The 14,985-nt window shown below is 38.1% G+C and overlaps 1 protein-coding gene across 1 annotated transcript in view; it reads right to left on the bottom strand.

Annotated features, from left to right (window-relative positions):
• ITGA1 (integrin subunit alpha 1) overlaps positions 1–14,985 on the bottom strand; it is a 179,653-nt gene that overhangs the window by 104,768 nt on the left and 59,900 nt on the right. Inside the window, 1 exon segment of the mRNA XM_021076769.1 lies at positions 2,008–2,120. Within this exon segment, the coding sequence (XP_020932428.1) occupies positions 2,008–2,120 (113 nt within the window).

The following is a 14,985-nucleotide window of genomic DNA, read 5'->3' as shown; positions in this document are numbered from 1 at the left end:
AAGATTTTGGATGGTTAATTTCACCACCATAGGGATATCTATCATAAGGGTTAGAAAGAAAACTGGAGCAAGATTAGAGTGGTGGTTGGGAAGTTTGGATTAAAAAAACACCATGAAGGACTACATTTGCCAGTACAGATAAGAATATTGGCCCCTAAAGAATGCCAACATGGCAAAAAGAAATTCCACTTGCTCATATTAAAAAAGTAAAATAAAAAGATTGAACAGGAAAAGCAAAAGCTTCTAAGCCCTGCTTAGCAGAGAGCTAAAATATTTGAAAGTGGCAAAACTCGAGTTCAAGAAAGATTTGTCTAACTCTTCACACCTAGAATTTTTTTTCTTACATTAAGATTACATGTACATTTAAAGTGGGGAAGGAAGCATAGATTCCTGAATGGCCACAATGACCTCCTAATCTAAGCATTGGTCTTTGTCTCTGAATTCAGTCTGGTTTGCTTTGAACTAGTCTTGAATAATCTGGATTAGAGTTTTTTATACTAGGATTGACTCAGGATAAGCATTCCTGGGACATTACGAACTACAGTAGAAACTTCCCTTCTGTTCTTGATATAGCCGAAATCTTCATGCTAATTGTAAAACTCTACTCCAGTTTCCGGTAATGAGGAGTAGCTCCTATCACAACAGTTCTTTTGCAGATAACAACTATAAACTCTAGAAAAATGGTAAAAAAAAAATATATGTATGAAACAACCATCCAAAGGCACTGGAAAGCAACTCAAAGCAGAGAGAAACTGGAAGGGAACCTATAAGTGTAAAAACAGATTAGCACTGGATGAGTTTCCTGTTTTTGTGTTTGTTTGTCTTCCCCTAAGGGAAGGATTGAGTCAGTGGCTAAGCCTCAACTAGAACCCACAGTCATCCTGTCTAGAAGAAACAGAGGACTAGAATGGGGCAATGACAGCATTGCTGAGGACCTTGGGAAGTAGAACCACAAAAGGAGAGTTTGAATATATACAGATATATCCTTTCCAAATATCCGAATGACCTGAACTGTACATGTGCAGGGTCAATGTCATACAGCCCAGTGAAAAATTAGAATTCAGCAGTGATTTTAACTGCTTCCCACTGCAGTCTGGAAATTGAGTTCAGCCAAGTAAACTGCCTGCTAAAACAAAAAGTTAAGACTTTTCAAAGTCACATAACAGAACTAAAATCTCTATGCTTCTAACTCAAAAGTTTAATCCAGGCTACAACCCAAAATTACTAGACACAAGAAGAATCAGGAAAATGTAATCCAACTTCAAGAGAAAGGTAATAAATGGAAAGAGATGTTGAGATATTCCAGATGTTGAAATTATCAGGCGAGGGTATTAAAGTAGGTATTTTAGCTATGCTCTTGAGTATAAAGAAAAAATGCTCATAATAAACAAGTAATACATTGAAAAAAAGAAGAACTGAAAAACACAGTACCTTAAACAAACCTCCAGAGGATGAGTCATTTTCATGGTACTTAATATTATGTAGAACACTGATAGGGTTGTAATTCCTGGATAGTTCTGGTAGGCATTTTCTAGTCATGTTCTAACTATGGTGGTATTTCTATCAAATATTCATATTTCAATATAAATTTACCTGTGCTATTATTCTCTTTTTAAAAATTAAATTGCTCTACTACAATTCCTCTTGTGCCATTTTCTTTTTTTAAAAAAAGCACTGAGTTGAATTTGTGGAGGAAATGTGATACGTTTATTTAGAAACATTCTTTTATGTTACCACTGGTTCCACAAAGGATTCTGAACAACAGAGACAGTTACAGGTTACAAAACCAGTAAGACCTAAATCTATGGATAGTCTAAAATGAATTTCTAAAGCAAGTGAAGGGCAGAAGGAATCAAAATGTCATTTTAGGTGAGTTTGGATGATAAAAACGGAAAAGAATGTTTATAGATTACTTCTAATATTTTCTTGAGTTGGTTGAAAATTACTTTTAGTGAGAGTACTGGGCATAATTTAGGATCAGACTTTTAACATTTTGATTTTACATACCTGGTAGATCCAACTTTATGCAAGGTAATGATTCACCTCTCCCAACTGGACACTTATAAACATCTCCAGTTCTGTTCTTGGGTTGGCCAACTAAAGGAGAACCAATAAGCACCCTGGAAGTTAAATAACTCGATTAACATTTTTGAATAATGAGAAACATGTTATTTTAGTTACTGTGTTACTAGTTCTAAGACAATTGACAGTGGTTCCCATTAACATAATTAGATAGTCACCATCAGTTAGTAATTAACGTTATCCAAAATAAACAGAGGGTCTTCAAGTTGAAGACGGATTTAAATAATAAAATATAAGGGAGGAAGCTTGAGAATATTTTATTTTCTTGTGTTACGTGTTAACTTTAACGTATTTTTAAATTTAGGGACTGAACTCAACAATTACTAGTTAAGACTGTAACTGTGTTCGTTTGTAAAACACACATGGAAGTATAAATGACTTTTTCCCTTGAGGAACTGATAATTTCCTAGGGAGGTTAGGAAATATAAACATTAAATCATAAGATTTAATATTCGTACATGCTAGTTTGTAAGTACTTAGAAAATAAGGATAGTTATGAGACTCAGGGTAAAGCCACTTATTGTATTTTTAGGTAGAATTATGAAATCACTCTAACAATAATTAATAGGAAAATATAATCATGATTTATTTTAGCGCTAGCAAGCCTTTAACAAGGTCTCCTGTGATATCTTCAGGAATAGGATTGGTGAATGTGGTTGAGGGTTAAGGTACTTGATTCATTGCTGGCTAAACAGTTATATCGAAAGGCACTGATTACCAGCAACCAAAGGACTCTAAGTATGTACTGTAAGACTGCACTTAGAATTGACTGAGGCTATATCTTTGTTAATGACTTAAGTGAATATACAGAAAGTATAAAGGTACTCATCAGGTAAATAAATATACCTATTTGGCATTCATAAGTGTCTTAACATTCTGGGACAAAAAACTTAACCTAGGAGAGTTTAATAAGAACCTATGTAAATAACTTCACTTAACTCTGTACTATTATCTACATCAATGCCGAATGTGGGAAAATTGACTTAATAGACATTCGTGTGAAAAAGTCACAGAGGATTTAGTAGACAGCAAGAAAACATGAACCAACAGGGTATTTTAGTGCCAAAAATGCTAATGTGACCTTAGGCTGTATTGCTAGAAATAAATGCCCTGGTCAAGGAAAGTGATAGCCCCTCTGTGCACTGCACTGTCAGGCCATGTCTGGAATCTCCAAATTAGGAGGAACATAGGCACAATGGAATGTATTTAGGAGGCTCTGACTCAGATAGTTAAAAGCCTGGTAATTTTGTCAGACCAGAGATGCTCAAAGGAAGTTGGGGATGTTTAGTTTGGAGGAAAAAAAAAGTCTGAAGAAGAGGTGAAAGTTTGTAAAGGAGTACAAGTGGATTGAGCATGACTTTTTAAACTTTTCAAAACTTTAAAGATTGTCATATTGAAAAGGGATGGGATTTATTTTGTGTAAGTCCTTTGGGTAAAAGTAGTATTAATGGAAATAAGTACTATAACAATTGCAAATACTAAATTGTTGAACAGACTCCCTAAAACAGTTGTGATATAGTGCCTTTGCAAAGCCATTTCTGACTTACATAAATAACCAGAAAAATATTCAAACTCTTCAATGCATAATTCTTACTTCTGGGAATCTATTCTAAAAAATGATCTAAATTAAGAGAAAAAAGCTTAATGCATAAAGATAATGCTTATAGTGGTATATATAATAATGAAAGATTAAAAGAAATGTAATCAACAGAAAAACTAATTAATTACTGTAGGGTCATTCTATAGAATATTGCACAGTCATAAAAAACAATAGTTAATAAGATTGCATAGTAGGATTAAAAATTATTTATGACCTAATTTAAAGTAAAAACCTACCTAATTTATTCAAAACCTATGCCAATTTAAAGCAAAAGATATCAAATTATATCCAATGTATTTATTATAATATCAAAGATAATAATAGCCAAAATTTATTGAATTTATACCATGTGCAGGACACTATTCTAAGTGCTTTCCATGTCCTAAATAATTTAATCTTCTACATAAAATATAGCATGAATTTGGGTGCCAGACTTCATGAGTTCAAATCATGGTTTTACCCTTTATTTGCTGTATAGTTTAGGTCAAGGCAATCATCCTCTATGCTTTAGTTCGTCTATAAAATGGAAATAATAAGAGTAGCTACCAGACATGATCATGAACATTAAATGTATTAATGTATATACAATGCTTAAAACAGTACTTGGCTCATAACATGTGCCATCCAAGCGTTGGTTCTTTTTATTATTATATATATTTGAAGATGATGGAACCACTGTATCTATGTAAGACACCAAAACACCAAAAAACAAATGATACTAAAGAAGTTATGGTTAGGCTCTAGGTTTTTTCCCATAATATTTTCAAAACCTTTGATAATGTGATTGATTAAACTAGTTTGACAGTAAAAACCATTTGGAAAAAGGTAGTGACTGTGTTATGGACTATTTAAGTTGAGACTACATAGACTGATTAATGTATATTGAGAACTTCCTACATGCTCAGCACTAATGCCAGGTCCTGGCATTAATGTATAGAACACAATTTTTTAGGTTGCTTCGGACTTAGGGGAGAAGCAAAAATACAAATGTACTATTGCAGTTCTGAGCAGGTCTGAATTTGGTGCAACTTTAGCAAAGTCTTAGGAGCAAGAAGAGACACACACCACTCTTTTGATAAATTCAAGGAATTCAGTGTAGCTAGAGTGGAATCTGAGCCTGGAGAGGTAAATAGGATTCAGATCGCATATGTTCTCAAAGTGTACATTAAAAACCTTGCATTTATGGAGTTCCCGTCGTGGCTCAGTGGTTAACGAATCCGACTAGGAACCATGAGGTTGCGGGTTCAATCCCTGGCCTTGCTCACTGGGTTGAGGATCCAGCATTGCCATGAGCTGTGGTGTAGGTCACAGACCCGGCTCGGATCTGGCGTTGCTGTGGCTGTGGCGTAGGCCAGCAGCTACAGCTCTGATTAGACTCTTAGCCTGGGAACCTCCATGTGCCACAGGTGCAGCCCTGAAAAGAGAGAAAAGACCAAAAAACAAACAAAAAAACCTTTGCATTTATTATATGCAGGGGAGAGTTGGGAACTCTTGAAGCTTTTAAAAAGTATGTGAAATGATCAATTCTTTGACTTCTAAAGTTTCTTTTTTTTTTACTTGTAGTGTCATGAATAAATTGCAAAAAGGGGTTAATTAGACTCAGAAGGAAGATAGGAGCTCCTAAAGTAATTTTTATTACTTTATTATGAGAAAGGAGGATCTGAATTAAGAAAGCAGAGGGTGAAGGATAACCAATTATAGAAACATTTATAATATAAGCTGTCTTAATTTGGGTTCCCCCCAAAGCAGACTGCTACAGATATATACTGGGGAGGCAATTTCGAGTACTCACAAATGTGGAGGTGGGGGAAATGATAGAGGGAAGGAAGAAAGGCCAATCAAGAGTGCATGGATAAGGGTCACTTCTGTAGGCATCTGGGTCCCGTCTTGCTGGGGAACATCTGAGAGAATACATGGAGTGTGTATGAGCATGCTATGAGTATGGTTGAGGCCCCAAGAGGAAATACTACCAACTCCAGAGAGTACAGACCAAGACAGCTGAAGACTGACATTTAGGAGAAAATAACATGAGATTTTAATGAGGGAAGGAAGGAAATTGGTGGGAGTGATCAGAGAGGGAAAGGGAGAATCAGAAAACAGTGACATCATGGAAGCCAAAGAAGGAAAGAATATCAAGAATGGGAGGGAGTTCCCGTCGTGGCGCAGTGGTTAACGAATCAGACTAGGAACCATGAGGTGCGGGTTCGGTCCCTGCCCTTGCTCAGTGGGTTAACGATCCGGCGTTGCCATGAGCTGTGGTGTAGGTTGCAGGTGCGGCTCGGATCTGCGTTGCTGTGGCTCTGGCGTAGGCCGGGGGCTACAGCTCCGATTGGACCCCTAGCCTGGGAACCTCCATATGCCGCGGGAGCGGCCCAAGAAATAACAACCAACAACAACAACAACAACAACAAAAAAAAAAGAATGGGAGCCATGGGAGTTCCTGTCATGGCTCAGTGGTTAACAAATCCAACTGGGAACCATGAGGTTGCAGGTTCAATCCCTGGCCTCGCTCAGTGGGTTAAGGATCCAGTATTGCCATGAGCTGTGGTATGGGTCGCAGACGTGGCTCGGATCCTGCGCTGCTGTGGCTGTGGCGTAGGCCGGTGGCTACTGCTCCGATTAGACCCCTGGCCTGGGAACCTCCATATGCCATGGGTATGGCCTTGAAAAGACAAAAGAAAAAGACAAAGAAAAAAAAAAAAAAGGAATGGGAGCTGTGAGTGTTGAGCAGACTTCATTTTAAGTAACTTGGCTAAAAATGAGGGATACGGGCCATGCTAATAAGTGTGGATTCTTCTTTTTTTTTTTTTTTTCAAGCAAACCATTAAAAGTTTGAGATGAGTTTAAATTTATTATGGAGGGAACCTGGATATGGTAAAATAATGGTTAAGAAGAACCAGTAACAACAAGAGAAAGGCTGATATCACAGGAAAGAAAGTTGAGTCCCTGTGCATGTAGAAGGGGTGGGTCCAGAAGGGCACTTTTGTCTTTGAAAGGAGGAAAGGCCACTGATTCCCTAGGCAGGGCTCCAGATGGTCCAGAATCCAGAGGTCTGTCAGTGTGGTATATGGTTTGGAACTTTGTGCACCTTCGAGATGGGGCATTGCCCCTCACCATCTTTCACAGATGCAAAATCTATTTTTCCTCCTGTGAAACTGAGATTTGCTTGATAAATAGAATGTAGCAGATATGACACTGACTTCTGAGGCTAGGCCTTAAAAGGATGGTAGATCCATTTCATCTTTTTTGTAAATTCGAGACCGCTGTGCTGTGAAGAAGCCCAGTCCAGTCTAAGGGAGGATGAGAGCCCATGTGGAAGAGAAGCAATGCTCGAGCAGATAGCATAAACTGCCAGACACAAGTTAATCCATCATGGACCCTCTGGCCCTAAATGAGGTACCAGATGACTGCAGCTGAACAAATGAGCATTCATACAGTTCTTCAGGCATCAGGGAAACATCTATTCAAGCCTCAAAAAATTTTTTTGTCTTGTCTTTTTAGGGCTGCACCTGTGGCATATGGAAGTTCCCGGGCTAGGGGTCAAATGAGAGCTGTAGCTGCCAGCCTATACAACAGTCACAGCCATGTACCACATCTGCAACCTACACCACAGCTCATGGAAACACCAGATCCTTAACCCACTGAGTGAGGTCAGGGTTCAAACCTGAGTCCTCATGGACACTAGCTGAGTTGGTTACTGCTGAACCACAATGGGAACTCCAATCCTCAAAGTCTTTTATGTGTGTATTTTTACTTTCTCTTTTTTTCCAATCCTTAAAATCTTGAGAAATAATAAATTATTATTGTTTTAAGCCACTAAGTTTTGGGGTGATTTGTTACAAAGCTATAGCTAGCTGAAACAGGACAGGAAGGAAGAGTAAAGTTTTGATTCAGTAGCCCCTTCTTTTTTCCTTCCCTCCTTCCTCCGTTCCTGCCTTTCTCCCTCCCTCCCTCCCTTCTTTCCTTTCTTCCTTCCCTCCTTCCTCCCCTCCTCCTTCCCTCCTTCCTTCCCTACTTTCTCCTTGGGAAATAGTAGTTATAGTCACCTAGTGAGATTTAGGAGGAAAGGTAGCAGTATGGTGGGCTTGTGGAGAGTAATGAAGATTTAAACGGACAAGGCATATGTAGACCAGTCATGCAAGTCTTCAGGTTAAGATGAAGTAGTTTATAGCTTGTCAGAGATGTTTTGAAAGGTGTTTCTACTGCAGATATAAGACAGGCCTCCAAGGACCCTTCCAATTCTAAAATTCCATCATCTGAATGGAACAAATTATAAATGTGTAGGAGAGTACTAATTAACTGGAACACATTACCAATGACTGAGGAAAATCTAGGACAGTCTATAAAAAGTGACAGCATGTTAATAGCAAAGTTATTATGAGTTATAAGGCAGGAGGGAAGAGAGATAGCCCAGGCAAAAGTGTGGAAACAGGAACATGAGGGCTGAAAATGGAAGGAGATGGGAAAGTATGGCTGATTGGAACACAGTGTAAACTTCTCTATGACCTGGAGCATGAAGGCCAAGATTGGCAAGCAGTGAACTTTGAAGGAAAGGTCTGGAGTTTGCATTTGAACTCCAGGGCCATAGAAAGCCCCTTGACTATGGTGATAACGGGAAGTAACCTGATACAGCAAGTGGAACCATGGCCTGCTATGTGTTCTGGATAAGTAAAGACTGAGGGCTGAGAACTCAGAAAGCGGTAGAGTGTAGTAGGCCAGGACTGAGACAGGGAGTTGGAGAGTTAGGATCCATGGTAAAGGATGCATTAGCAGGACAGAGGACATCAAGAAATTTTGTGTATTTTTCTAGGAGCTGTTTGTTCTGACATCAAACATACAGCTCTGGAAAGAACGCCTATCCCACTGCATAATCCTAAGTAAGACTCACTTCCCAAACTGTGTAAAAAATGACAAGATTCTAGGAAAGTATCAGCATGGAGTTTAGGAAATTTCAGGAATCCTCAGCATTCTCAAGCCCCATTATCTTGCTCTATTTTTTCTCATAGCACTTATCACATTCTGACATATGATATAACATATGTTACTTATGTTAATTAAATTTATTAATTTTTTATTTGTCCTTCCTCAATAGAATACAAGCTCCACAATGGAAGGAATTTTCATCTATTCTGTTCACTTATATATCCTTGGTACTTATAAGAGTGCCAGGTACAAAACAGGCATTCAATAATATTTATTGAATAAGTAAATAACATCTATATATCAAATGCTCTATGAATTTGAATAAGGAAGACCTGGGAATTTTAGACTCATGATTATCTAAGAGGTCTTAATTGTGAAGCCTTTTTTTGGGAAGCTTAAATAGAATGTCATTTCTGTCCTTGCTGTCCTTGGTGATGTGACAGAGGAGGCATTTCCACAGGTCAAAGTTCCAAAGAATCCTTGTTGTTATAGGAGAGAATCTGTTGAAGACAGAAGGCTGGGGTTCCACACCCTGGCCTGGCCTTGTCACCTACTTGTTGTATTAAATCTTTGGCAATTCATTCTATTGAGTCCCAGGTTCCTGTCTAGAAAGTAAGGATGTAACCACTATATTCACCCAAACACACAGGGTCAATACAAAGGCCCAAACACATTGTTTCATGAACTATGGATATTATTACTTTAAGTTTTAATGCAAGTTTAACTCAAGAAATTTTATTTATGTTAAATTTCTGCTTTTTATATGACATTACTGCAATGATTTGCCTGAAGATTAAGAAGATTAAAGAATGTTCCAGATCTTACTACTGATCATTAGAGGAACACTTGATGAACTCAAAGTTTATCAGAGTAAGAGAAACATCTCTTCTCCATGAAAAAGCTCCAATTATAATAAAATTTAATGAACTAAGAAATATTTGCTATTCATAGTAGTTATTCCTGTCGTTATGACTGTTATTACATTTATTTGAAGGGTAATTTGCCTCTGACTTGTTTCATATTTATATTTTTTTCTTCTATAAAGGTAGCTTCCTGGAGATCGTCATCTCATATTTACATTATTTCATGAACAGTCTTTTCACCTAACTCTTTCTTGATATCCAAGCCAATGTCTCTATCAGAGTGCCAAGTACCTCCTGCCAGGCATTAAAAAATAAATAGAGTAAGTGTTTGGTAATCTTAGAGATTGAAGTTATACAGTGGCCCCATTAGCTGTTGTGTTTTCAGGCATGAAAGGCAGAGGGGTAGAATGGAGGGGAGCCAAAGAAACGACAAGTTTGGAAAAGAGGAAATTTCAACTTCAAAAGGTGTCATGAACAATTTAAAATAAATATGCTATTAAAATCTGTAAGAGAAAATTTGATAGAACTTTTAAAGTGTTTATACCCCAAGCTTGTATAGGCTTAATTTAAAACACATGTACATTGGAAACAGGGTATCCATCACCTGAGCCTACTAGTAAACCTTACCTGGCACAAGTCAGGGAGGATCCTTCAGGGAAAATGCATGAAGCCAGTACATTTTGATATATATTGGGTTGAGGAATGGCTAGCAAAGTATTTGCATCATGAAAATCTACTTCGAAAGACAGACCCACAGAAGTTACTGAAGCCCCCAAGAATGGATGCTTACATAGCATTCAATAGGATGCATACATATGCTGAAAGAAGGAATCGAGGGAACAGCAGAGAATGGAAAGCCCCACACCAACACCTCATTTTTCCCGTTTGGCCAGGACCCTGCCATACCACTGAGGAGCACTCAATCTGGAAGGCTTGTGCAATGCTGACCACATTGGAGTTTCCTCTCTTCAAAACAAAATTATTAAACCAGTTGTGTCCTTTGTGAATTTTTCTGAACCGCAATGCAATTATTGGATGCTCCAGTTCATGCTAATCATGATGAACAATGGCTGATCTTAATCAGAAGTATAATGTGTTCTGCTACTGAGAAAACATGTGGTTTCTGAGCCAAAGACATAAAGTCAATTGCACTATGTAGGAAACTTCTGAAAAGTAAAGGAGGCATAGGCCGCCTCTTCTGTTAACTTTTTATTCTTTCCAAAGTAAGTAATGCATTTCAAGTACACAGACTGCACTTGTTATGAACCAGCAAGTACTCCTTTAGGCATAACCTCAGCCAAGACATAAATGGGTTGGGATGATTTAAAAAAAAAATCCGAGGTTAAAAAAAAATCACGAGCAGTAAATATGATTTATACAAGTGCCCATCTCTGGAGAGAATTAAATAACAAAATCCATTTTCCCCCAAATATGCCCATTATTCCATAGTCCATTTCTTAAAGTAAGTCTGCATCCTACCTGATTTTATAAACACTTACAGAATATCCAGACTTATTATTAAAATTGATTTTGCATTATCAGTGCCTGGATCTCTTTAGAATGATATGATGCTACCACTCCATCCTTAAAGATTTGGACATTTAGATTTTTGTAGTCTGCTTACTTTTAGATTCCACTGTCCACAAGGCCCTGATTTTTCACACCTTTTCCATAAAAATCACTGTAAATATGGAATGTCAAAACAGAATCATAGTATCTGCCTTCACATTAATATATACAAAAGCTCTCAAATACTCACACACATATTAAAATATAAAATCTAATACTGAAGAGATAGTCATTATCAACATTTACTTCTTAATATAGTTCTAATAAGGAAAATAGCACTAGGATGGGAGTGGAGAGACTTCAGTTCTATTTTCTGCTCTGTCTCAAGAGGAAGCACTTAAAAAAAAAAACTTTATTTATTTTTAAAAATCACTTTACTGAAGAATGAATTACATATATAAAGCTGACCTATTTAATGTATACAAATTTTATGAGTTTGGAGATAAGAATATAGCCTTAAAACCATCACCACAATATATGCCACAAACATATCCACATCTCCAAAAGTTCCCCCCTGTTGTATTGTTGTTGTTGTTGCTGCTATTATTATTATTTTGTGATAAGAACACTTAACATAAGAGATACCTTCTTAGCAAATTTTTAAGTGTAGATACAGTATTGCTAACTATAGGGACTATGCTGTACAGTAAAACTCTAGGACTTATTCATCTTGCCTAAATGAAACTTTGTACCCTTTGACTGATGCTTCCTTATTTTTCCCTCCTCTGAGCCCATGGTACCCACCATTCTATCCTCTGCTTCTCCAAGACTATTTTAGCTTCTTCATATAAATTGGATCATGTAGTATTTCCCCCGCATCTGGCTTATCTTGCTTAACAAAATGTCCTCCAGGTTCATCCATGTTGTCTCAAATGGAAAGATTATCTCATTTTTTTTAAGGCAAAGTAATCTTCTAATGCATGTATGTAACATATCTTTAGGAGTTCCTGTCGTGGCGCAGTGATCAACAAATCCGACTAGGAACCATGAGGTTGCGGGTTCGATCCCTGGCCTTGCTCAGTGGGTCAAGGATCTGGTGTTGCCGTGAGCTGTGGTGTAGGTCGCAGATGTGGCTCGGATCTCACGTTGCTATGGCTCTGGCGTAGGCCAGCGGCTACAGCTCTGATTAGACCCCTAGCCTGGGAGCCTCCACATGCTGAGGGAGTGGCCCAAGAAACGGCAAAAAGACAAAAGACCAAAAAAAAAAAAAAATCTTTAAAATCTATTCATTTGTCAATGGACATTTCGCTTGCTTTCAAATCTTGGCAATTGTCAATAATGCTGCCATGAACATAGAGGTGCAGATATATCTTTTCAAGATTTTTTTTCTTTTTACAGCCACACTTACAGCATATGGAATTTCCTGGGCTAGGGGTTGAATCAGAGTGCAGCTGAGATCTATGCCACCACCATAGAAATAAATACCAGATCTAAGCCATGTCTGCAACCTAACACTACAGCTTGTGACAACACCAGATCTTAACCCACTGAGAGAGGCCAGGGATCAAGCCTGCATCCTCACAGAGACAATGTCAGGTCTTTAACCTGCTGAGCCACAATGGGAACTCCTTCTTTTCAAGATCTTGATTTCAGTTCCTTTGGATATTTACCCAGAAATGGATAGTTCTATTTTTAACTTTTTGAGGAGCTTCTATACTATTTTCCCTAGTGGCTGTACCAATTTCCTTCCTACGAACAGTCTACAAGTGTTCCCTTTTCTCCACATCCTTGCTAACACTTCTGATTTGTTTTTTGTTTGTTTTCTTTTTGTTTTATAATAGTCATGGGTGAGTCAGTGTTAACCTCATTTTTTGTGTCCGTTTTTTATCAATGAGAAGAGGAAGTTAAACTGGATTCAGTTATTCAGCCAACAAATAATCATTGAGTACATACTATGTTTAAGGCCCTGTGCCAGATGCTGGGCAATGAACAGGGTTGCAAGCAGGAAGCAAAACCAGTTCTTACTTTCTAAACGTTTCCTCTTATATATTAACTTCTCTCTCTTAACAATTTTCCATTTTGAAGTTTCCAACTACTTAGACATTGCCTCGAGCTCAAGACGTTTTAAATCATACTTATCACCTTCCTGATAAAACTGATTTTCCTTTCCTACACATTTCTCTCTGAACAACTGCCCACTTCCCAGTAATCTAGTGTAGAAATTTTTGGAATATGTGTGATTCCTCCTACACCTTCATTTGCCATTCCTGAACTTCCACAAGACAATTATTTATCTAAATTTATCTTGTATACATGAGTCTTTTATTGCAGTTTGCTCTAATCTAGCCCAGGGCCAAAACCAGATTGCTGTTCTTACTTGACTGTAAGTTTCCCCCATTTCATACACTCCTTTTTCCAATACTACCTACAGCGAATTTCCTAAACCAAGTTTCATAAAACAACCTATAATGGTTTCTCAATACCCTCTACTTAGGTACAAACTCCTTTGGTTTTTAAGGTCTGCCACCATCCTTTTCCCTCTATCATCCCAATGTTAGACCTATTTGTTTTCTGACATGCTCACTTATTCTCCAGACTATTCTTGCTCACTATTCTCAAGATTTGCTTATGTAGGTTCCCAGCTTACAGAGACATTTCTTCTTTTGTTATTAAAAGGCAAGTCCTCTTTCAAGATTCAGCTCAAGAATCAAGTATCACCTCCTCCTGCTTTGAACTCCCATTGAAAGGTCTATACCACACTGATCAGCACTATTTTTTGTTGTTGTTGTCTTTTTAGGGTTGCACCTGTAGCATATGGAAGTTCCTAGGCTAGGGGTTGAATCAGAGCTGCAGCTCTGAACCTATGCCACGGCCACAGCAATGCAAAATTCAAGCTGAGTCTGCAACTACAGGAGGCAATGCTGATTCTTAACCCACTGAGTGAGGCCAGGGATCGAACTCATGTCCTCTTGGATACTAGTTGAGTTCATTACCACTGAGCCACAGCGGGAACTCAAGCACTATTCTTTATTATTAATTATTTGATAAACATCCTCTGCTCGGTTATAAGCTTGTATATTTGTCCTATACTTATATCTCCCATCGACTTTGGTATGATTCTAGCCCATAGGATGTATTACATAAATGCTTGCTGCTTGATTGGCCCACATTTATGCTATGACTGAAGAAAAACCTCCAACCCAGGCAGGATTTAGTGAATGAAGCAAGATGTACAAGGCACAGTATCTAATCTCAACAAGCTCATAACTTATTATCTCACTCATATATATATAGAATTTTGAATGGTCTGCCTAAAGTTCAATTTGGTATAGACTCATTCAGACAGACCATTAGCAACATATTTTTTTCAATCTTATTCTTAAGATACACACTCTGTCTCTCTTGTTTCTTTCCAAATGTTGGTCTGGCTGTCTCTTTTTCTCTTCTTCAAAGAGCAGAGTTATATGGGAAGGAAGTTCATCATGACATCAAGGCCCCATTCAGGCCTGATCTCTTCGTTTCCCATTTCTTTGCCTTCTGTTGTCTTGAAAGAGAGGGACTGGCAAATGTAGACAATGGAAATCTCGCAGTAGGGTGGGCTCTTATAAGGGACAGTAAACAGAAGAGATCAAATGAGTGCACTAAGGCTCCGAGAGGAAATATTAACCCCTTCTTACTCTACTAAGATTCCTTCAGATAATTAAGAGCTTCTTATAGCAGACTGCCCCCAAATCAGAGAGGACTAGATGAAGAAGGAAACTTACGGGTTTTCCTCAAATCAGAAAGTGAAAACCAGACTTTCATAAAATATGCTAATAATATAGTCATTCCTCGGTATCTGCAGGAGATGGGTTCCAGGGCCCCAAGAGGGTAACAGACTTTGCAGATGCTCAAGTCCCTTACATAAAATGGCCTGGTGTAGTCAGCCCTCCATATCCCCAGGTTCCACAGCTGGTTTAATCAGCAGATCCAAAACCTGCAGATAGAAAGGGCTGGCTGTATTTGACT

The sequence above is a fragment of the Sus scrofa genome, chromosome 16 (assembly GCF_000003025.6).
Source record: "Sus scrofa isolate TJ Tabasco breed Duroc chromosome 16, Sscrofa11.1, whole genome shotgun sequence".
NCBI lineage: Eukaryota > Metazoa > Chordata > Mammalia > Artiodactyla > Suidae > Sus > Sus scrofa.
The sequence above is the reverse complement of the archived record's forward strand: the minus strand, read 5'-3'. Positions and strand labels throughout refer to the sequence as shown.